The 25921-nt window shown below is 30.8% G+C and overlaps 4 protein-coding genes across 6 annotated transcripts; 1 reads left to right on the top strand and 3 right to left on the bottom strand.

Annotated features, from left to right (window-relative positions):
- Positions 1–706: 706 nt before the first annotated feature.
- Positions 707–13829, bottom strand: LOC107164249 (uncharacterized). Its single transcript, XM_015512002.2, has 3 exons — positions 12934–13829; positions 2908–3313; positions 707–1023 (listed from the first exon to the last, which is right to left on the bottom strand). The coding sequence occupies exons 1-3, from the start codon at positions 13100–13102 to the stop codon at positions 822–824; spliced, it is 777 nt and encodes a 258-aa protein (XP_015367488.1). The 5' UTR covers positions 13103–13829; the 3' UTR covers positions 707–821.
- Positions 13830–19043: 5214 nt separating this feature from the next.
- Positions 19044–22221, bottom strand: LOC107164253 (uncharacterized). Of its 3 annotated transcripts, XM_089228139.1 has the most exons (6): positions 22080–22217; positions 21183–21286; positions 20401–20469; positions 19976–20051; positions 19566–19677; positions 19044–19452 (listed from the first exon to the last, which is right to left on the bottom strand). In XM_089228139.1, the coding sequence occupies exons 3-6, from the start codon at positions 20467–20469 to the stop codon at positions 19269–19271; spliced, it is 441 nt and encodes a 146-aa protein (XP_089084265.1). In that variant the 5' UTR covers positions 21183–21286; positions 22080–22217; the 3' UTR covers positions 19044–19268. The 3 variants fall into 3 exon arrangements, with proteins under 3 accessions (XP_089084265.1, XP_089084264.1, XP_015367493.2); XM_089228138.1 differs by lacking the exon at positions 21183–21286 and having other exon boundaries at positions 22080–22221; XM_015512007.2 differs by lacking the exons at positions 21183–21286; positions 22080–22217 and adding an exon at positions 20840–21148.
- Positions 21320–23742, top strand: LOC107164261 (formylglycine-generating enzyme). Its single transcript, XM_015512016.2, has 4 exons — positions 21320–22041; positions 22118–22289; positions 23139–23322; positions 23402–23742. Exons 1-4 carry the CDS (start codon positions 21555–21557, stop codon positions 23555–23557), a joined length of 999 nt encoding a protein of 332 aa, XP_015367502.2. The 5' UTR covers positions 21320–21554; the 3' UTR covers positions 23558–23742.
- On the bottom strand, positions 23575–25872 carry mRpS22 (mitochondrial ribosomal protein S22). The gene is made up of 7 exons (XM_015512015.2): positions 25642–25872; positions 25236–25402; positions 24626–24790; positions 24399–24542; positions 24107–24336; positions 23933–24032; positions 23575–23844 (listed from the first exon to the last, which is right to left on the bottom strand). The coding sequence occupies exons 1-7, from the start codon at positions 25754–25756 to the stop codon at positions 23746–23748; spliced, it is 1020 nt and encodes a 339-aa protein (XP_015367501.1). The 5' UTR covers positions 25757–25872; the 3' UTR covers positions 23575–23745.
- Positions 25873–25921: the final 49 nt, after the last annotated feature.

Here is a 25921-nt window from a genome sequence, read left to right as displayed (position 1 = left end):
AAATAAACAAATAGGTAGGTATTTTTATTTTACAATAAATAATAATATGTAATATATCATATACATTTATTTTTACAACTTATATCATACTTATTAGTTAATAACAATCCATCTTCAGAAATTGTCGATTAAATATTTGTAACAAAAAATACTCAATTAACATATTTTATTAGTCGATGACTGAAGGCTAATAATAATAAAAAAAAAACAATAATTTATTGTTTCAGTAAAGATCATTTTTTTTTTTATTAATCCAATGTTTGAACTATTGTTAGAATTTAAATGATTTATAAATTATTGTTATATTTTAGGCGATTTAAACTCATAATTAATGATTGTATTCCTTGAAAATTATTCTATTCATTGTTCATGTGTTAACTTTTAAATACATATAATTAACATTTTATGGGAATTTATCCAGTCGTATGTATACATTATTTTGTCCGTTACTAATTTACTATGCAGTAGTTATTCAGACTATACACAATAACACAATAGGCATTGATAATATCACATACATTTATGGCTGTACATTAGTATAAAAAAAGTAGTTGTGAGCTGTTGTTTTTCACATACTTAAGTTTAGCAACATCTTATTCTCAATGTTTTGAAAAAATATTAATTCCAGCATCCTCCACAACTATGATTACTATTTCTTATTGTTGTGATACTCATCAAGTTTAACATTGAACATTGTTTACTAAAATATGTTTAACATTAATTTATTCTTAAATATTACAATTATTATTACCTAATATAGGTACGTGTTCTAATTAAATAAATTTATTTTTTTGTACAAACATAACATAGCGCTTAAAATTCTACTTTTTAGGTTCATTCGTGATAGGAACAGTCATAGGAAACCTTCCGCATGCGACGGTGGTCTCCATCTCTTCAATTTCTGCGTTTGACACAATGATTGACACTGCTTTTTTGATTTTTGCAACAGTGATGGGTTTCAACTGTTTGACTGTTTGTGCCATGGCGTGGAAAAATGCGTCCACCGAGTCCATGTCTTCTAATCTGAACACAAGCATTGTATCATGATATACTCTTACAGTATAAAATCACTAATCAGTGCTAGTACAACGCTACAATGTACTCTAGTTAAAACTACCACTTAAAAGATTATATTGACACTCCATCAGCCAACCCTTACCCAGTGGCGTGTTTAGGGGGTGGGCATTTGCCCACCCACATTTTTATATAAGTACTAGACTTATATAGAATAAAAATACTAAAACTTATAAATATATCAAATTTTAGTATGAGGAGGGGGTAAAACCATTCTGAACTTAATTTTTGTGGCCCATCCACAAAAAAAGTTCTGGACACGCCACTACCCTTACCCCAACCAATGTTCTTCTATTTGGGCATGGAAATAAAAAAATTGGCTGCAACATTTCGATATGATTGATGCACTTGAACCGAGAAACGCCAAACCTATCAAATTATCTCTTGCCATACAACAACAATTGTTTGTTTTATCCCTTCTCATATTTTAAATGTGGGTACCTATACCAATGGCACAAAAATGCTTAAAATATCCTCCCCCTTTCTTGCTTTTACTATTTATAAATCAGCCCGAGCCATGCTAATCAAAGCACCCACATAATAATGCAGTATATAATTATTTAGTTTTAGTTTTTAGCTGAACAAATATTTAAGTATATTTTTGATTCTGAGGCTAAGTGATAAATGTATTGTGTCTGTTTACACGAAAATTAGTAGAAATTTTTTTTTTGATTTTCAACTCTGGGAGTAGTTGGAGACTCGGAGTAGATTCTGATACCAAATTAGATCTAGTTTGTATTTTTGAGGGGTGAAACTAGAAAATTATTGATACTTTTTAAAATAATCTGGTAGAATAAATTAAAATTAAAATAAAAAATAATATATTAACAAAGTTTTACTCTATAAATATTTTAAGTTGAAATTTGGACTACATTAAATATTTAAACGAAATAAAACGATTTAAGTTATTGTTTTTTATAAATTATCTAAATAAAAAAAACTTACTTATAGGCAATGTCCCGGGCTTCCACGTAATTATCTCTTGGTTTTTTGTTTATTACGGATATAGATTTTAAAAAGTTTTAAAAATAATTTAATGCATGCCACGAAAGTAATATGAAAGAAAACACATTAATTTTATTTATCTGCAAACCAATCAATATGACGTGAAAAAGCGAGTTTTTTAAAATGTATTTAGCATGTGAAAATAATTTTTCGAGGAGATGAGAAAAAACAAATTAGATCCAGGAACTCGCGATCTCTTGTCATATTTTAGGGTAAATAAAGAGCATAGATTATATAAGGTACCAACAGTGTTGAATTCAGACAATTTTTCTGGGGAGGCTCACTTATTTTTTCATTGGTGAATGGTGATACGTAATTTTAGTACTATGAATTATATCTATTAATAGGTAGTTATTCTTATTACAATTTATAATTTAGACATTTCAAATTTATATAAAACCACAAAACAAATTATTATTTTTTTATTTTTAAATCAATCTAAGGTTGTCACGCATTATAAATCGTATTACCTATTATTATTATTTATTGCAATTCAGAAATTATAAATATTTAAAATGTTATAAAACAAATTATTAATTTTTAAATCAATCTAAGGTTAATCTAAGGTCGTCACATATTGTAATATTTTATTGAACGCAACTTAGGTGTGGTAATCGTAACGAGTATTGTGCATTTAATAAATAGGTACATTTTGTTGAAAGTCAGAAAGTTGTATTTGTCAGGGGGGGGGGGCGAAAGAAACTTCGGTGGGGGCATTCTTTGTTTTTTAATTGCTCACTTACACAAAAAAGTTCCCACAAAGAACACATAATAATAATATCATCGGACCCCCTCCTCCCTCTCCTCGCAACCATGAGGACAACTCACTTGTAATTCGTGGCGGCCGCCTGCTTGTACCGCTGGTCGCACAGGAAATGTATGGACCGGTCCAGGGCTTCGTGTTCGATGCACGACTTGTCCATCATGTTGGACTGTTCGTAAAGCATTTCGGTAACAACCGCCTGTTGATCGTACGCCGATGGTTCGCACTCGTTGGCGATGGTCTTGATGTCGGTGGCCATCGGCAGCGAAGAAGTGTCCTCGTCGTCGTTGCTGTCTCCGTTGTCGTCCTCGTCGCGGAAGGACACGTGCGGCAACAGGAACGCAATCTGCTTCTCCAGCTTGTACGGGCGCATGGCCGCCGCCGCGGTGTACATCTCCATAGTCTTTTTCTTCTTCAAGTGCCTCACGAAACCGTCACGTAGCGTTTTCCAGCGGACCTTCAACCGTTCCACTGAAACAATCGCGAAAAACGTTAACGAAATTTACTTTTACACGCCAGTCGCACGAACGAACGGCAGCGTGGTAGACATTGATGGCTACGCTCGCGCCAACGTAATTAGACTTACAGAAGTTTATTACCCTATCAATATAATATATGTTTAATATGTATAAACATAGAGGTAACGTATAAGTAGGTATTTTCACCTAGTGCATGTATTATTAGTTTTAAACTTGATTTACAGTGTAAATAGAGAAAAGGAAGGTGGTGGCAAAAAGGGACACTTGAATTCCTTTCCCATCCCCTAAAAAAAATAAAACGAGCTTATAATTCAATAAATATTACTATGATATTACCTATAACTACCTAATCAGCATGACAGGAAAAATTTCCTCAATTTTTTTGCCCCCCTCCCCCCCCCCCCAAAAAAAAAAAAACAAAAAATGTTCACCTGGAAACGCAAATACGGACAAATAAACATTAAAATAGGCAAATACCAATCATAAATTCATAATAACTAACAGTACCTTGATAGTAAGTAAATACTGTAAATAGTAACACAATATAAATTCTAAGTATATTAGTATATACTCTAAGTAGCTTCATCTAATCGAAATATGCTAATAAATATTGTACTGATACACATTTCTGGCCTTCAAATGTTTACGAAAGTGTGTAGTAAAATAATGTAATAATTGTATTTAGCTGAATAATGTTATCAATATCTGAGATTATGAGATATCCGCATCAGGGCCCGAGGGCCGGTTATATAAGGGTAGGCGACGTAGGCACAAGCCTACGGCGGAAAAATTTATATTTATATAGAGGTGACATATTATAAGAAAAAATCAAATATCTTATTTTTCACGTTTATTTTAGATTTCAACAAATTTCAAAGTACAATATACATTATATTATTATTATACAAACCTATTGTATTCATATATCGTTATTATTTATTCAGACATTATATGGCCGATGACATAAAAAATCGTAACTGATTATCAGGTTCACAATACTTAAAGAAAAGATTAGCACGGGAGACGGGAAACAGATTTAGTTAAACAAAAATGATGAAATTGCTGAAATTTTTTCCAAAATTAAGTCAAGAAAAAGTTAGTAATGACTATGATACTAATGATGTCTACCAGTGAAGAAAATAGTGGAAATAAAAATATTGAAGATATAAGTATGGGTGAAGTTGCGACAATAAAAATAAATAACGTGACAATGAAAGTAAAGAATAGATTAATATAAGTAAAAAATAGTGTCAATCTAAATATTAAAGATAAACACGATATAAACTACAGAAAAGATAATTTTGACTCTGAAAATGAAAACAAGAAAGAGATTGCTATAAGTGAAGAAAATATTGAAATTGAAAAATTTTGCAATGATGATGAAAAGTAGGTACACCAATTTTAAGTATCTTGATCTTGATGACCCTAATAAATGGCCCTCTATTGATGAAAAATTAAGACTATATTTAATACAATGTGAACCGCGTCAAATAAATATGGAAACATTTCCTATAAACACAAATGTGAAATGGTAGATCAATTTCATCTTTTAACTATTTTCAACGTATACCTAATGGTAAACGTATTAAACGTTCTTGGATAATTTACTCCAAATCAAGTGATTCTATGTTTTGTTTTTGTTGGAAATTGTTCAATATTGGAGTAGTATCTCTTACAAGTTACAACCAATGGTAATAATGATTGGAAAAATATATAAAATATATTGAACATACTTGAGACGTCAACTTCTCATAATAAAAAGGCATATCAAAGTTGGAAATAATTAGAAACAAGGTGTAAACGTGGAAAAACTATCGATAATATCAATCCAGCTAATTTAAAAATTGAGACGAGACATCGGAAAAATATACTTAAGCGAATTATAGAAAACACTTAGCAGTCAAAATTTGCCGTTTCGGGGAAAATCAGATAAACTTTATTCTTCCAATAATGGTAACTACTTAAAATTTATTGAGTTTTTAAGTAAATTTGATCCAGTAATTTAAGAATACATACGAAAAATATCATCTCAAGAAATTCGTTGTCATTATTTAGGAAAAGATATTCAAAATGAAGTAATTAAATTATTGGCAAATAAAATAAGATCTCGCATCACAACTGCATTAAAAATGCAAAATATTATTCAATCATTTTAGATTGTACACCAGATATAAATCATACAGAACAAATTACTGTAATAAGTAGTTAGATTCGTCTCAGCTACTGAAAACGAAACCACAAGTAAAATAGAACACGTTTCTATAAATGAACACTTAATCGGTTTTATAGAATTACACAATACTACTAACTTAAATATGACAGAAATTATTCTTCAAAAACTTAGAGAATTAGATATTTCATTAGAGGCCATGCAGGCGCGGCGTTTAGGGGGGGGCTATGGGCCATGGCCCCTCCCTAGACATCAAACTACGTATAAACAAAATTTTTTTCAGAAATCTGTATAGAAGTTCTAAGAATTATAATCACGGACTCTATAGGGTGTAGTCGATTTGCATCGATGAAGAAAAGAAATTAAGATTTTGTATTGTAGACGACTAAATATAAATTTGTAGGTATATGTTAATTAACCATTTAAATTTTTTAATATAAATATTTATTTTACATTTTTACCTTCATACTTACCTAGCTATTACATGTTTTTTCCTCTGTAAGTTAAAAAGTAGAATCATTTTTGGACCCAATGGATATTGCCCCCCCCCTAGAAGACGAATCAAATCCGCCACTGAGGCCATGGATATGCGTGGATATAAAAATGGTGTTCAAGTCAGAATTCGAAATCGAAATTCAAGAACTTTTTACGTACCGTGCAATGCACATTCTTTAAATTTGGTTTTGAACGATTCTGCAACATTTTTTTCTGCATCAACACAAAGATGTAATGTTTTTCGTAAATATGCTAAAAATCTTACTGTAAAACCATAAAGTGCCACTCGATGATCAAGAAGAATAGGCGCTATTCTACCAATTAGATTTCAAATTTATGATGCACTGGAAGAAATATCAAATTACACTTTTACGAGTGTAACTGGCGTTCGAAGTCGTTCTGAAGCTAAAGGTATAGCTGAAAAATTAATAAGCTGCAAATTTTTATGTAGTTTAGTAATTTGGTATGATTTATTATGCGAAATTAATATCACTAGTAAATGATTACAAACTATATCATTAAATATTCTCGAATCAATCAATCAGATAAACAATACCAAAATATTTTTACAAAAATATCGTAGTGATGAAAATTTTGAAAAAACACTTAAACAAGTAAGTAACTTAGCTTAGGAGCATTGTATTAAATTTTCAAATCTTAGATATAAAAGTAAAATTTTTTATGATTTTCTAGCATAAAATGATTTACGAATTTTCGTCATTTTTACATGTTTTGTCAAAATTCAAACTTTGAATGTTTATAAAAAAAATTGTGACTATGAGTTTCTTTATTTTTCAACTGCTATTGCAACAATATGTTAAGAGCCTTGTATTAATTTTCAAGCTTTTCTACCCAACAAATACATTTTTATCGATATTAATTTAAAAAAACCTATTATTAATGATCGAAAATTGCAAATACCTATGAATAGTTGAACTTAAGTCGAAAATTTTTGAAAATTAAATGGTGGATAGAATATACTTATATAAACATTCGGTGAAAATTTCTTGTATTTATGGTCATTTGTTTTAAAGTTACATCAAAAACCAAAATCGATTTTGTCGAAAACTGATTGTGCGTAAAATTTCCCGTTTTCCCTTGATGTTTATAGTTTTGTTTTTCTCGATTATTTAGAAAAGTATTTTTTACTTTTGACCCCCAAAGTACCAACTAGATTCACTTTCTGATCGAATGAAGTACTGAAGTCAAAAATCGTAGCACTTTTACTGCCCCAAAACGTGTTGACAGACACAAAAAAAAAAAAAAATTAAAACACACATCATGGTAAAATCAATACATTCATCGCTCCGCTCAGAATCTAAAATTGTGAAGAACTATCTAAGATCACAAATTTCAGAGGATCGTTTAGTTGGATTGGCAATTATTTCAATTGAAAATCAAATTTTGAATGATCTTGACATTGACGATTTAGTTATAGATTTTGCGTCATCAAAAGCAAGAAAAGTACATTTTTAAAAATTATACTAGATATTGTATTTTATAACAACTATATTGTAATACCTTACCAAAAACCTATGTGATATTAATTTGATAATTTCTTTTTTATTATATAATAATTGACGAGTGTAAAATGATTTTAATTTTTATGCTCCTTCATATGACATTTTTCTATTTAAGTTATACTTATAATAAAACAAGAGACGGCAATTTTGATCTTTGCCTGCATTTAAAAATTTGCTTGCACAGCCCTGTCTGGGATATCTATCATTTATCATTTATCTTATTTATAATAAAGGTGTTCAGGGTTCAATCGATCGATAAACATATAATCAATAATATAAATTAGCACAACAGTTTTTTTAAATATTTTAATAAATTTTTGTTTTATTGGCAATCCAAAAAATATTGTATTTTGATTTTATTACTATATTGTCTACCAAATTGGAATTTTCACTTGCAGTTCGTTCGTAATTTTTATGTAAATAAAAAATGCATAAGCCATAATAAACGTATATACTGATAAGTGATATTTGTATCCTTGGTATTGTATATTTCTGACGTTAACTTGTTGCTGTTCATGAACATTATTATCACATCACCAATAGAATCAAAAGTTGATGTGATGGCGAGTATGGCGTCATGATTGTTAAGGAAGTTTTGCTCATAGTATTGGTCTTTAGAAGTAGAGTTGATTCACGAAATCTGAACTCTTGCTGGTACTTTGTAGTAATAATTCTTTTTTGAGGATCACAGGTATTGAAAACGGAATGAGAAACGAGTTCAAACTTTATTATGATTATTGCTGATTGCTTTTAATTTCCGCAGCGATGAATGAAAATTAAATTTATAATTATAAATAAATATTTGTACTTATTCGATTGAATATTTACTCCGTTTTTTCTCTTTTATTTTTATTTTTAAATTAAAATTTATTTATTTGTTTTTAATTTCATTATTATAATTTTTGTTTTATTTTTCGGAAATGATTACTTAACTAAAACATACATACAAAGCTTTTGTTCTTCGAGTCTAGCCTTTTTACGAATTCTGTACACTCTCCGATATTCTGCTGCTATATTTTTCTAGTTTTTGATGTTGTTGATGAAACTCCTAATACTACACCGGCGAGAACAGCTCACAGAACTCACACTAAACGCGTATTAACGGCTTCTATATTAGTTAAGACTGAATTTTTAATATTTATAGATTGTTTGGTAATACTAGGTATAAAATTATAATTTTGATTTTTTCGCAACAACAATTAATAATTCAAAGGAAACTCGTACCGTCATTCGGATTAAAATCGGTAAATTGATCATATTCAACCCGATTCGACCCAATTCCCGAGATCTAAAAATATTTTTAAATTTCGTCAAATATATTTACTTGTATATAATTACGTAAATATAATATATTGTTTAAATTTAAACACAATTTTCATTAGTAGAATAAAGGCGATAAAGCAATTGAAATATTAAAAAAATATTTATCAGGTGCAATTTTAAAATTGAAATAAATTCAAGCTTTCCAACAATTTTGACAATCACCTCCCCCCCCCCCCAAAAAAAAAAAAAAAATAACAATTGCACCAACGTGACAATTATTAAATGTATAAAACAGAATAAATTATACGCAAAAACGTTGTGAGACGAACATTGTCATTTAGAGTTTTTGACGTACCTATAGATACCCGCAGCAGGTATAGTCATAACTCATTACCATTTGCTAAAAATTAAAAAAAAAAAACACCACGTAATATGCCGAAGCCGTGTTATGTCTGCATGCTGTACTTTTATCGGAACAGTTCCGATTCGAATACATTATTAGGATGCGCTCGAATCATTGAAAATAGTCCTGTAAGTGCACTCTAATACACCGTCCCGACAATAGTATGAAGGACGCGGATATACTCATTTATACACGATATGATATAATCGCGGATTTATTCCCAAACAGATTTTGTTATAATATTATATAACTTGCACATCGCAATGTATTATAAAGTCTGTGTTTATTTATTTAATTAAAGATTTACGAGAAGAATACTATAAACCATCGCGGTGATTTTACTCGTATTGTGAAACAAATCTAAAGGGCTTGATCATTATTGTAGCGTAAAAATTATGCACCTCTTCACCAAAACGCCATTATGAATTATGATGTAATCATATCTGCAGCAGTATTAATTAATGCATAATACGCCATCCTTCCGATAAACCACTAAACAGTTTATTGTTTATTTATGTTCCTATTTATTATACCTATTTCCCCTTTATAATATAATAACACTTTACCTATATTATTTATACATTGTACATTTGTACTGGAACAATAAGGCCGTGGCTACACTCGGCGTTTTCGGTTGAAGTCAAATTTCATCATTGTTTTACATTGAAGTAGCTGTACACGATGGCGGATGTAATATTATATACGCTAGGTTTGAAATGTTTGAATACGCGGCGGAAAACGCTGCAGGCCAGCTTGCGTTTTGCAGGCGGAACACGCAACGGATATGTCTTATATAGTAATTTTTTCGGAAAACGTGTCTAGCCCTAGCCTAAGAAGACACGCTGCTGTGATAAGAAGTGTAGAGGTGACTTACTTAAACAATTCGATTTACCTAATATATATTATTAAATATTATTTTATAATCAACTGAATAACAAAGTATATTATAATTAAAAACATATTAATATATCATTATTTAAATTAACTAATTTTATTCATACTATTAAAACAACGAGTGGGTGGGTATAATTTATTAAGTAGTGAGATGTAATGTAATAGAAACTCTGCGTAAATATTACAAAAATGCGACGCGTAGAAAAAACATCAACCGAGCGATTTATTTTTTCTGCAAAAAATCGAAACATATCTATGATAATCTACCTAACACTCGCGTATCCAAGGTGATCACACGCACGAATCGTGCGCAAACTACGAACGAATATATAGTGATATATTATTATGTTATTATTATCATTATTATTTCACTCTGTATATATACCCGCGATAATTACGTAGATTCGCGCTTTGTACCTGACCTTTAGAAATATAGAATAATCTATATATTATATAGACTTTATGGTAATATTGTACCTAATTTTATAATATACCACCAGTGACCAAAATTATGTACATTACAGTACATAAAAATATATAATACAGCTCCATCCCCGTCACCTCCTCCACTCAAGTACCTAAAATTGTGTGTAGTACAAAAAATTCAGTGTGTAGTACGAAATTTAAAAGTTTTTTATTCACATTAAACCTTTATAATAATATTCTATAAAATTTTAAAACTACAATATTAATACAGGATATCAGTAAGTTCTTCGACCACAATGAATAAAAAAAAAAAAACTTCAATAATTTACATACTTAATATAGGTAATTTAAATTTTTTTTTATTTATTTACTGATATTATGTATTATTATTTTCATGCATTTTGTATATACACTTAAAATGAGATTTATATTTTAAAAAAAAAATGTTTTTTTCAACAAAAATTCTATTTCACAATTTTTTTTTAAAGAACCTTTAAATTTGTTAAATAGAGGTTCTACTTTATTTAAATAAAATTATTTATTGTAAATGCATATTATATTATTAATTGATAGGTACTAGCTATGTATAATTTAGATTGGACTGCAGATTTGGGGCTATGTGTGTAATACGAAAATTTGGATATTTTAGGGACTGCTCCACTCTAATATATAAAACTACAGAAACGAGCTGACCAATGAAGTTCGAAGTATCCAGCACGCAATGGCTGCAAATCGTACATTTTTTTATGTGGAACTTCTTATGCTGCTGATGGTGAAACCGACTGTTGACGTCACGACGTCGCCACGAACGAATGCGCGCAGAATGTTTGCGATACGCAACACATTAACCCCCAACATAACGCGCAGTGCTCACAATAAAAAAAAAACAACATAATTATCTAATTTGTATATTAGAATATTATAAAGATTACAATCAATAATCATCGGAAAAACTAGACTTTTGAACAAGGGGGAAGAGAGTGCCTAAGCTCCAGATTTTGTTGTGACTTAATGGGGACCTATAATTTTTTAAACAATTTTTATGGTTCTAATTTTGACTTAGGGGGTGCAAAAAACCCATAGCACATCCTAGTTGCGCCAATGATAATAATCGTCACTCGTTAGGTCGATCGATCATGTGGCGTAATTTTGAATTGGTCATGGGGTGCATGCAAATTCATACTAAATAGCCCCTCTCACAACCACTTGTCTTGATCATTAAATGTCGTAGACCATGGTATTATATTAATTTGTTATCATAAATTAAATTATGTAAATATTTTATTTATGGTTGTCAGCATTATGTTTTAAGTATATGAGCCGTACAATTTTCTTGTCATATATTATAATTTATAACGGTTGAGGTTTCGTAATTTTTAACTAGTAAAATAAATTTAAAAAATCTAAACTATGTGATGACCATGAATTCTTATCCCTTAATTTTAAAAATATAAAGTGGTTACGAAATTTTAAAAATGGTTATTTTTTTTAAAAAAAAAAAGGCTCTGAGGCCGTAGGATATACCTATCACCCTTGTATAATTATGCCACTGCCATCGATCATAACGATATAATAAAAAAGTGAGCCATCGCAGAACGCCTGCAGGCATGCAGATATAAAACATAAACAATACTGATTGCACATTAATTATTTTGTATAGAAAATATGTATGAAAATTACTAGGAAAGTTTATTAAAGAAAATATTAAACATAAATGCAAAATCAAAAAAACAAAGTAGGTATTCATGTTTTTTAACAAATGTTATGCGCATCCGAGATCACACGGCACGTGGAGTGTGGATATTATGAAATTTATGAGCATGATTAGGTACATCGAGCAACAACTCGTGGACACGCCGTGCCAATTTTTTTTTCTTGGCCTGTGATACAGAGACTGGCAACAATAATTATTGCCGGGAAGCATTGCGGCGCGCGTCGTTCATATTATACGCTCAAACTCAAATCAGACGGCGCGTCGACTAGCTGTACCGCGCAATATACTGCTCCACACAGCACGCGACGCGCGACGCGCTTAGTATCCGGGCTTCGGATATTTCACGCGTTACGCGAATTCCGCGCATGCGCTCGTTGCAGGCGTTTACGTGCCTCGCGCAATTTGCACGCGATGATGTGAGATTCACCACGACGCCGACAAACGGGTTCACCCATCGCATAAATATGCGTTTCACATTAAAAAAAAAAAGATGAGTACGGCGGCGGGATGGCATCCCTTCAACTTTCATAACTTACATTTCTAATCCCTCCGCTTATTTTGAAAGCCACTTGGACCTCGAATTGACAAAATATAAGAATATTATATATTGATAGGTATGTAATAATATATAATCCTAAAAATAGATTGATAATATAATATATACTTTGATGCGTATGATGCCAAATATGCATATAATAATACAATAATAATACATAATACTGACCGCTCTGTTTGTCTTGGGAACCGACTACGGCGGAGCCCACCTCGTTCCACGCGGCGTTCTTGGCGCCATAGTCCTTGAACACGTGCATCGTCTGATCGTAGAGCACCGGTCGATCGCGGACCGCGGCCAACAGTTTTTCGTCACGCACTTTGCTCGCCGTCTTTTTCATGTTCGGCCGCTTGTTGTTCGGGCGGCGCGCGACTACGACTTCAGCCGCGCTGCACAACGGCGTGGCGCGCTATGGTGGTTCGCGTACATACACGGCGCGCGCGTAAATATTACAACGGTATCGTAGTAGTATAATACCAGGTATATCGTGTGTGTATTATACCGCCTGACACGTCCAAAACGATATTATGGCGATGGTATTGCAACGCTTACATGTGCAATGATGTATTATGTAATTATTATCAATACGTATGTGCGTATCTGCACATACGTAAAGTATTATTTGGACGCGCGTCGTTATTTCCTTGTGTCGCCGAAATAAGAGCGACGATAATAAGAATATACTAGTATGATTGTTGCGGTCAAACCGCAGTGAATAGCAGCAAACCTTTACAATAAATTGTGCGATGCTATATTATACGCGTGCACGCGGGTGCGCTACTGCTGCGAGGTGCGTGCGTGATGGTTTTAGACGCGCGACGCTCGGGCTGCGACTGTGAGTTGTGACTAGCGTGACTGCGATTATAAAATAATATAATAATAATAAATTTTCCGCCGCCGCAGTCGTCGTTATGTGCGCGCGGTATATTATTATAATGTGTGCGGTACGCGCGGCGGCGGTCGAGGGAATCGCTAGGCGTCGACGTCGCGCGTACTACGCGCAAACGTATACGTGTGCAGCGCAATGTATGTATATGCACACAATGTCGTACACACGCGCACACGCACGACGCGGCAGTGTTATAAATCGTGCGCAGCGCGCGGAACGCGGCTAGGGCGACGACCGCCTCCACGCTCGAATCCGCACGCGCGCGCGCGCTCGCGTTATTTCGTGCGCCAAGTCGTACGCTCTCATATGATCGTTATATATATATATATATATACGCGCCGCGTGTGCGTGTGCGCGCCCGACGTTGTAACGCGACGCGCAATCGATTGCGTGCAGACCGACGAGGCGGCGGTGTTGTCGCTATAGACACAAACCGAGGCCGTCGCCGCGTGCAGGACGCGAGGCCGCGGTGGACGCCGGTAGGTGGGCTAGCGACCGGCGGTGGGCGGACGACGGAGTGGCGCGCGTGCACGGCGGATGGACGCGCGCGCTGTTTACGTCCCTGTACGTAATAACAATAATATGTGTGCCTTTAGACCGGACGACGACACGAGGTAGAGGAGAGCGAGGATTACGTCGACGGACGGGTTGATCGAAGCGCAAAATAATTGTGTCGTTTAATAATGATATTGTATTATTATGATAATCAGTTATTGTCGGCAACGCGAAAAACAATTAAAAACGTTTACCCTTGTACCTACTCGTATTGTACTTTATATTGTCATGTAAGATTCAGAGTAATATCAGAGGAGTTATCATGGCTCAACAGTTAAGTTGCTTTCTACATTATAGTGGTACTTTTAGGTTTTAATCGGAAGCCGAAAACCCAAATTTCCTTTTTAAATACTCTATGATTCCAATAATATATTATGTGGTATAATAAAATGTGATAAATATATAAAAATATGTATAATCGTCCGTCTTCCGTCATTGCACTGCCGCGTTGTCAAGTGCGCGTGTGTGGTGTATATGATACATGTATATCACCGCACAGAGATTTTTAGTATTATTATGAAATTGTACACGCAATTTGGACTTCGTCCCATAGACAATTATAATATAATATTATTATTTATTATCATCGTCCCCCCTCTTCCAACCCTTCGCTGTATATTTTTATAATAGTAACACTCTGTGCCGCGCCACCGAATGCCGGAATCCACATTATTATATGTTAAAATATTATGTAAGCCGCGCAGAGAACTTCACCAAAGTTATTATTATAATATTATTATTATTATAGAACAACATTTTTTCAGTGTCATGAAATACTCACACGTGACGATGAACGGAGCACGTGGCGTGATTGACGGGTGATGTATTTCGCCGTGGCACATTCCGATAAAATATTATTATTATTATTATCATCCGCGCATCCGCCGTTATCGGTTTATTATGGATGGAAATTGTATCCGTGTTTACAGTGCAGCATAATAATAAGCATAGGCATGCGCAGACTTTGTTTGCAGGGGGAAGGGGGGGCACATTAAAAAGGTCTGAACCAATTACCAAAGATTCTTGTACTGATGACTTCTACTAAGTAAACTAAATACTACTTGAATATTAAATCGTAAATTTTACAAAACATTTAAGTATCTGTTTATTTAATTCATAATAAAAATAATCTAGTATAGTATAGATATCAGATACATAACCATTTATTAAAGAAAAAGCCAGTGGCCGCGGCCTACCCCCTCCCTCGTGCGTAAGCCTATGATGATAATAGGTAAGTTATGACTTATGAAGCACGTGCAAGTTGTGACTTTTGATGATAACACTATAGTCGACTACTGTGTGAGCTGGTGTGAGACATTATAACCATGGTTGTAAACGGGGAGGGGGTCTTACATAGGCGCACATAGGGGGGTGCTTGGGGGTGCTCAGCACTCCCAGGTTTAAAATTAGCACCGCATCAACTATTGAAAATATTTATTACATAGTTATATCTTTTAAAATATTATTATATAAATGTGTTTATCAGGATATTTTGAAAATATCAACAGTTAGTTTATCAGCAGAAATGCTGGTCTTAAAGAATAGTCTACCAGCCAGCTTTATACCTTAAAAATCAATGTTATAAAAGTTCGTTTCCAAATGTCTATAAGCTATTTCAAGTGGAAATGACAATTCCAATTTCTTCTTCAACGTGTGAACGCTCCTTCTCAGCTATGCGTAGATTGAAAAACTGGTTACGCACCAATATGGGCCAAGAAAGATAGACAGATTTACCAAGCTATCTACACTTAGCATTGAGAGAGATCTTACCAATAAAACAGAGGGGGAAATTATATTGCGAAAATTTGCAATATCAAACAGAAAATTAAATCTTGTCTAACATTAATAATTAATGATTACATGTTATTATAACTTGTAATATAATTACTTTTAAATATTTATTTTTTTTTTTTTTTATAAAAATTTATAATTATCGCAATGCAATTATTAAAGTATTAGGGTGGTGTGGGGGACTTTGCTCCCCACGGGTCTGTGTACTATAAATTATTTCAGCACCCCCTAAATTCATACCCTATGTGCGCCTATGGGGTCTTAGGAGGGTTTAAGCTAGAAAATTGAAATCATTATCTATAGTTAACAATAATTTAGTTAAAAGTAATTTAGCGTTTAAAATTATATTTATCTGCAGTTATCCACAAAACTCGAAAGCTTAGAGAAGCAAATAATTAATAGTTTAAATACTTGTATATTATTTAGTGAAATTTAAAAAATATTGAAAATCCTAATGCGCAAAATGATACTAATCATCGTAAGTTCCTATACGAATACAAAAATTAATAAAAAATAAAGTGCGTGTGTAAGTTCCAACACGACAAAAGTATATTATATTTAATTGTCATATATTTTAACATAATACTTCATAATTTACTGTAAAAACATTTTTATATGGCTTATAATTTTTAAACTTCTTGGTACAAAAAATACCATACTTCATATAATGTTAATTTATGAAATATAATCATAAATAATATAATTTTTTTTTATGCTGTGCAGGAATTTACATACAAGCTTTTCTTTTACCATATACGAACTTATACACCTCATTTTTATATTCGTGTATAGGAACTAATATATATATGTATTTTTTTTTTTTACCTTTTAGGTCTCGTGTAGAAACATTCACTTAATTACCCACCTTTGTTGAATTAGTTAACAAAGCAGTGAGATACACCAATGCAGTGGTGCAACCGGGGGGGGGGGGGGGGCTGCAGCCCTCTCCGAAATTATACATGCAGTCATTATTTCATTAAATAACAACATTATATTTTATCAGGTGCTAAAAATATTTCTTAGACCGTTGACAAATGACAATACCAGTTTTTTTTTCATTTATTATATTTAAAATGTGTCAACATATTACATGTTATTACAAGTTTATATACAATTTAGAATTTAGAATTTATTATTAGTATATGGTATGGATGATCAAAAGATATGTGATACGTGTGTTAATTAAGGAGTGGAAATTTATTTATTAGGGATGTTAGAGCAGCTAGGAGGGGGTTTAGCATTAATTTTAACTCGTTAAGGAAACTTGTAACGATTTGGAGAAGTTGATCGGATGGTGGTGTATTTGCTGTGGCTTACGAGTATTAGGTACTAATGATACAATCATATTATATAATAGATTATGTAAAATTTTCATTATTGTGCATATAACTACTGAATAAAATAGTAATAATAATAATATGCTGCCAGACGCCCAGACTGGCAATAGTAATGACAGTTTATCAGTTACTTTAAAGTTATTTAAAGATTGGTTAATTAGTTTATATAGTTAATTCGATATTTATTTTTACGTTGATAGCATTGACTTACTCCTCACCATCGACGCAACTAGACATTTTAACTAGGGAATGCTTAAGCTCTTGATTTTTTTGTGACTTAATGGGACATAACTTCTTAAATAATTTTTAGCGTGCTTATTTTGACTTAGTTGCACCGATTACCCTCGCTATCATACAAACACACCGACGACTGACTGACGAGTAAAACAGACGAACTATTAAATATACAGTAGTAACCTCTGTGTACTAGATCACTTGCTAACATTATAGCCCTACACACTATGTACGCCACTGTGCGAGACGTGTGGTCACACCATGTTTCCAGGAGACATGTATCACCGATAAAAACGCTATGCTAAAAGGGGCATTATAATTGCATTTATTATATAAGTGACTAAGTATTATACACCTCCATCTATCAGACATTTCTGGGAAAACTTAAAATCCCCCAACTATGAATAAAACAAATATAAAATATTGAAATATGTTATGTCATTATAAATGTTACCAATATATATATGTATTGAAATTCCATTTTTCAAAAATGTCAACTAAATTATAAATTTTTACACAATTTGGCCACAGTTCGAAAGCTGAGATTAAAGATTGATTTTCTAATTTCATTACACTGCTTTAATGTTATAATATACTAACTTAGTAACTTACGCCTATTGGGATGATATTAAACAGTCACATGGTGAGCAAGCAAAAAAAAATTGGAATGTAGAATAATTAGTAGAATAGAATTTATCATAGCCCATGGGTAATTTAACAATAAAGGTCATGGTTGTCAAAAACTTCATTAAATAGAAATTTCACCATAGTTATTTTTTAACACGGCGTTTTATATAGGCAATCTTCGTACTTGCGGGAGTAGAATACAATATTATATTATAATATTCAATTTGAATCTAGCGTATCGTTTTATTTTATTATTTATTAGTACCAAATATCACTTTGGCAGTCTGGCCTCTAGTGTAAAATAAAGATAAAATTATGTTCAATTTAACCTCACATAAAAATATACTGAATTCCAAAATAATGGAATCATGTGATTTAAGAGTATAAACTATAAATACTTAATGTTGGTTTAGTTACAACTTGAACTTAGTTAAATTTATGTATAATGATTATAATGTAATAAGAATTTTATTTATTACTAATAATAAATGTGCATTTCAAATTAAAGTAAAATCCTAAAAACATAGAAGATGTTTATGTTTCTTTTATTTTTATAAAAATCAGTAGGAAATAAATAGTAATAATATTATGGCTTGGTGAGGCGCGGTCGTACGCTCAATCTGCGGAAATGCACTGAGCATAGGTACCGGCCGCAGTTAGTAGCTCCCGGATGGGTGACCACCCGGGATTTTTAGCAACATAATCCTTGCCACACATACACAAACACGTGTCACAACCCTACCCACTTAAAAACCTATAAACAAATATACAAAAATAACCCCTACCGTACCACCCAACACCCAATGACCTATGTTGCCGCGGGGTTCCTCGAAAAAAAAAAGTAATAATATTTTAATAACAAAATTTATTGACACAACAAAAAAAACACAATAATTAAACATTCATAAATAATATCAGTATTGGTCATTTCAGCTTCTAACATCAGTCAATATTACTATAGCTGGTAAACACAACACTCATTAGTCATTGGTAAGTTTGGTTTATTTTATATAAAATGCATGTCATATATTTTTGAGGAAGTTATGTTAATTAATTTGAATTAGTAAAAGATCTCAAATAATTGTACACCTCTGCAAAACCAAACTGCAACATTGATCATCGGTTTTAGTTGTATGCTGTGGTGGTATTAAATCTAAGTCCTCAGATTCTATAGATCCATGAAATTCTTGCAGACTGAAAGTATCACTCAATGTTTGCCTAGCTTTTGGTCCAGGAAAAAAACGTATTTCCATTTCACTATAAAAAAAAACCAAAATGTAAATTTTTAACTTTTTAGATGAATCAAGTCTCAAATTCTATTGTTTGATAGATGATATGAATTTTATGTGATTTTATTAAATATACATTACCTGTCAGATGAATCCCAATCTACTAAAACTGGTAATTTATCTGTCTTGGTCGATTTGCTGTTTGGAACAGCCATTTGATTGTACTCCATCAAGCCTGGTTTAGCATATTGTTCTGAAATAAAATGCAAAGATAATTATAACTCATCAAAATGTGGACTAAAAAAAAACCAATTTTAAAGGAGTAATAATAATTTTAAAAAAATTTAAATTGATAAATAAAAATCTTACCACTATTTTTCTTTCATCGTGCATTCGTGCATGATAAAATAATTTGAAAATTCAATAAACATAAAGCTAAATCTAAACAAAATATACAAAAATAAAAATAAAACAGGGTGTCTTTCTACACTAAAAATCATACAATGATAAAGAAAATAATATGTTGGTTGCAAACTGATTAATCGACTTGCCCATTTTTTTCTGAAAAAATGAAGGTTTTGTAACTCTCATCGAACAATCACTTGTATTGCTGTCCTCGTCACTGTTCTACAATAAAAATAAAAATATTTATTTCAAGGTTTAACTGTGTTTTTCCACACATTATAAGAATTGATATATTATTAAATTGTTTATATAATTATTATGTTGAAAATTCAGCAGATATTTTCTATTAGAATTTTGAAGAACCTTAATCAAAATTTGAGTAGGCAAATTTTGAGTTTATAATTCGTTCAATAGTACTAAAAATATAAGAAATTTGAAAATATTGTGTTTAGGTAGGTATTAGTATACTTATAAGTTTTAAAAATCAGAATTTTAATAAATCTACTGAGAGGGAAGTATGAAGATGAGCTTGCTTCAAAAATCATTTTGTATAACATGTATTTATACTTACTCTGTCATTTTCTTCGATTGCAGTCTTATGACGCTTAGTAGTATCACTGTCTATTCCGCTATCGTCCATCTGAAATACATAATTTTGTATAGTGCAGTTTGTACAGAGTGCAAAACTAAATAGTTTAGCTATTTGACATGAATTTTAAAATGGTGCTGCAATAATTAAGTGTGTGATGGCTTTTGATACTCAAATTCATAAAAAAAACCTCAAATTTTTAGCCTGCTTAAACCAATGATTAAAGAAATATTAATTAATGTACCTATTTCTTTAGCCATAACAACAACACTAACTATACCTATTATATTATATTCAAAATTAAATTAAAAATAATCAATGATCTTGTAGTTAATTATACAATTTAAATTTTACAAATAACTATGTTAGAGAAAAACATATTTGAATTCAATATATATGATAATTTAACAATGGTAGTTACCATGATTGACGACATTACGAGAATTTAAATGTTGATCTTGTCAACCACGCATTAATAGGTAAAACCTTTAAAGCTGAAATCCATGAACTTTAATACTTAAATCAAATAACAACTATCCAGTGGTCAATTTATTGTAGAGGTAGACGTTGTAGTTGTAACTTGTAACTTAAAAATCGTAACATAAAATAGTTAAAAATACTAAATACATACTGGTATGTACTGTATGTAGTATAAATTGTAAACTAGACTAATATAGTAATATAGTAGTATTTACTATGTAGTATGTACTATATTGTGTCATGTGATACTATTCACGTCAATTCTACCATACGATTCTACGTACCTATTAATCACAATATTCATAACAAATCCATACTCGTATATTAGTCATGGTTGCAACCATGGTTGAAGTGATAACAGTTATTATCATCCCGATTTAAGATAATACTAAAACAAAAAACGTGACAAAAAATCGAGAAAATGTTTAAACTTACAGACTTAACTCAATACAGATTCTCAATATTCTCATAGGTGTATAAACGTATTGTTATAACTTGTAGTAGTTACAGAACACAATATGTATCATATTATTATAATGATTAATTGATTTGGGTGAAATAGAAAATTATTTGAAATGTTCAAGTTTTAAATTTATATAACATCTAATAACAGTTCACAATTAGAATCGTTTTTATTTATTTATATTGACATCAAGATGAAATTATTTTATATTATTTTTGTTTTTATGAGAATTTTATCTTCTAATGCAGATTGTGGATGTAATACAAATCGCATTAAAACAAACACTAAAGAAGATGTTTGCACATCTTCAGCAACAGGTCCTTCGGAAACATTAGAATCGGAATTAGAATCTATGATTTTAATCAAAGGACAGAATTTTACAATTGGTACTGATAAACCAGAAATTGTATCTGACGGAGAATCTCCATCCCGTACTGTGTACTTAGATGATTATTTTATTGATAAATATGAAGTAAGCAATTTAGAATTCAAAAAATTTGTTGAAACAATGGGATACCAAACAGAGGCAGAAGTATTTGGAGATTCGTTTGTATTTCAATTATTTCTCAGTAAAACTACATTAAAATCCATAACACAAGCTGTGAAGGATGCTCCATGGTGGGTACCAGTCAAAGGTGCTAATTGGAAACATCCTGAAGGGAAAGATTCTGATATCAATAGTAATATAATAATTTATTTATACAACAATTATACATACTTGATAAATAACTTTATGCTAATAGCATTTTGTTTTAGATAGAGAATTACATCCTGTTGTACACGTTAGCTGGAATGATGCCACAGCATTTTGTAACTGGGCCGGAAAAAGGTTACCATCTGAAGCTGAATGGGAAGCTGCTTGCAGGGGTAATCTCAAAGATAGACTCTATCCTTGGGGAAATAAGTTACTCCCAAGTAACAAACATAGGTGATTTTTGGTTATTCAATATTTATGATTTATTAAAAGTTAAAGTTAAATAAATTATTTTTAGTTCATCTTCAATTAATGCCCCTTACTAACAGCAACAGAGTGTGATTAAATCATATTTATATTTTATAAACATTAACATAAATCCTAGGAAATGATGATTTAGACATTTAATTACAAAAAATAATTACAGAACTTGATAAAATGAGAATTAGTTGGTAAGTATTTCTACAAATAACAAAGTAATGTATATAAATATAACATATATAGGTAAATGACTAATAGAATACATTGCTTAGTAAAACACATTTTATCCATATAAAATAAGGTATTGTAACTTTTTTTTTTATTGTGATATGATCACCAACATTAAAAAGATATTATAAAACCTTATATAAAACACTCGATTTTATCATGTCATGATTATTTCATCTCAAAATTAATAAGGCTCATCAACTAATCAAAATAATTTTAGTACTCATAAATAGAATGAAGGTTTCAACATTTAAGAAATTGTATGATTACAACCTTGCGTAAAATGTGTGTTGTTAGTATTTTTAAAGCAGTCTATAATATAGCGTTCTTTAAAAATTCAGTACAGTTTTAATTTAATTTAAATGAGAGCGATGTATTAACAATTTTTAAAAAAGAATGCATATTTAAATATTTAGCTAAAAGTAAATGTTAAATAAATCAAAAATTCACTTGAGCTACTCGTATACTGGGCAAAATACACTTCATCTGCACCATATAATATGTAATTTATTTAATAACAAAACTAATAGTTATACGTCGACAATTATAAAATAATATAGCTCAATTAATTGAATATTGTTTTTTTTTTCTAAGAGCCAATATCTGGCAAGGGGAATTTCCATTCAAAAACACTGCTGATGATGGTTGGGCAACTACAGCTCCAGTAAATATGTTCCCAAAAAATGGTTATGGTCTTCATAACATGGTAGGAAATGTATGGGAATGGACAAATGATTTTTGGAGTGTGAATCATGACCAAAGATTTACAGTAAATCCAGTGAGTTTAATTGTTTAGCAATTTAGCATTTCAAGTTAGTGATTAAAATTTAACTAAATTAGGGTCTTATTTATTTTAGAGCGGTCCTTCAGAAGGAAAAGAAAAGGTTAAAAAAGGTGGGTCATACTTGTGTCACAAAGATTATTGTTATCGTTATCGATGTGCTGCAAGAAGTCAAAATACACCAGATAGTTCTGCATCAAATCTTGGATTTAGATGTGCAAAAGATAAATAATATTTTTGAATCTGATATAACAAACATTTGTGTTTATATTTTATGAAAACTAATGTTTAATAATTGTATATACATTACAGTACCATCGAGTATTCTTTTTATGGACAATATTCCTATTCATTGATACACACACACATATATATATTTTTGTATGAAGTATTAAATATAATTATATATTACTTAAATACTTAGTTTGATTTAGATGCTATTTCACTATTCCTAGTAATGTAATTTTTTAATGCTTCTTCCAAATTTACTTTATCAATACATTCAGTATTTATAAAATCCTTGAACAAAATAAAGTTTTTATATAATTAATAACACTAAACAAAAATAATTTTTTTTTTTTTTTGATGATTCTAACAAAAAATTTACCTCTATTAACTTAAATTTGTCTTTTGAACCGTCCAATTCAATCTCCAGACCTTGATTTAACTTTGTATATAATTGTATAAACAACATGACATCATCAAACCTAAAATGTTATCATATCGTATCTCAATTGTTTAAACTACAATTAATATAAAATCAATATTAAATAGTAAATACCTTTCAGTTTCTAAACAATATAACAAAAAGTTATCTGGCTTTTTATTAAAAGCCAAATAAAACAGTAAAGGTCCTAAATGCCTTGTGGACTCCAAAAGATGATAATTTTTAGATTCATCAACATGTTTATATGTACTGAATACAACACGGTGATAGTTTTTATCATCAGGTTCAAATTGACAACATGCACGATCCAGTATGAATTCATAATCACCATTTTCAAGAAGAGGCTATATTTAAAAATACAATTTGAAAATAGAGGATAAAAAAAAATATTTTTTCTGAGTAATACCTTTAAATTGGTATCATCAAACATGACTGGATGCTTTAATTCTCTTCCTGATTGAGGAAAATATATTTGATTTACAGCATGACGTTCATCCTCGTTAGCTTTTCTCAGTATTCCATTAGGTTCTCGTACCACAACTATGCGTTTCTATAAATTATGTGAATTAATTAGTTTTTAAGTAAATAAAAATTTAAGATAATATTATATAATTAAATTAATAAAATAAATACTTTATCAGATACACCAAAAGTAATATCTGTAAATACGAATTTTGAGCTGTCAAAACCAATTATATCCTTGTTAACGTCCAATACTTGTCCTAAATCTGTACGTAATGGTACAATTGGTGGCATCTGAACTTTTTCTTTAGCTTTTAGTTTAACTTCAGCTTGCATCTATGTAAAAAAAAATTATATTCAAGAAATCTATGAACATATTCTTATAATATTACAACTATTTAATTATTAAAAATTTGACTGCCATGTGACTACCGGAGATCACACCATATGTATTATTAAACACCATGCATATTTTTCCATATCTTTCAAAAAAGTATACATTGTTAAACTTTAAAAACTTCAAAAAAAGTAAAAATAATAGATCAGGTATGTTTATAATATCAAAAAAATTATAATGACTCGCACTAAGCCACTGCAATATTTTTAATACATTATTGTAGCAATAAAAAAAGTTAGTAATAAAAAACCATATTAATTTATGGTAGCTGTTGGCATGTGGTATGATAGTGATGATCAATACTATGGTCGCCAACAGAAAATTTAAGAATGACAGATGATCCCGGTGATTACATGGCAGTAAACGTGTTAAAAATGAACAAACTTTTTCAACTTCTGCAGTGGTCATAAATTTATAAATTGGAGTGTCAGGATTTTGTCCAATAAAACGTTTTCTAAATGCTTTTTGTACATCAACATGAGTAAGTTTAAACAATAAATCTTGTACAGGTTCAGCAAAAAACATATTACTCAATTCTTTAGTAATTTCTCCTGGAATAATAATAGTAATAAAATCAAAACTTTTTTCTATAACAGAACACAAAATATATGTTTTATGCCACTAGTATAAAGCACTTTATAAATAATAGTTTTAATATTTGACTTAAAACCTAAGTGTAAAATAGATATTATGTTTTGTTTATTTGTATACATAGAAGTTAAAGTAAAAACAATAAAATTCAATAACGAATAGTAAAATAAATTAAGAAATAATATTTAATTTGACTTACGGTCATGTGGCTGGCTGGAAAAACTATAAACAGTGATGTTATTTAAACTTTTATGCTTATATTTATATCCATTTTGAAGTCGGTAAAATGATGTAAATAAATTTCTTAAAGTCATATTTATTTTTAATAAGATAGATTATTTAAGATTTCAGCAAGAAAACTTTAGTTAAAACATTTTGATTTCAAACTATTGAAATTAAATAATTCAGTCTTAACACTATTAACTCTTAAATCTTAATTCTTATAAGTGATAAGGATAACTTTTAAGTTTTATGGATCA

The sequence above is a fragment of the Diuraphis noxia genome, unplaced genomic scaffold (assembly GCF_037042655.1).
Source record: "Diuraphis noxia isolate RWA-SAM2 unplaced genomic scaffold, SU_Dnox_SAM2 contig0005, whole genome shotgun sequence".
In the NCBI taxonomy this organism is placed as follows: Eukaryota; Metazoa; Arthropoda; class Insecta; order Hemiptera; family Aphididae; genus Diuraphis; species Diuraphis noxia.
The sequence above is the reverse complement of the archived record's forward strand: the minus strand, read 5'-3'. Positions and strand labels throughout refer to the sequence as shown.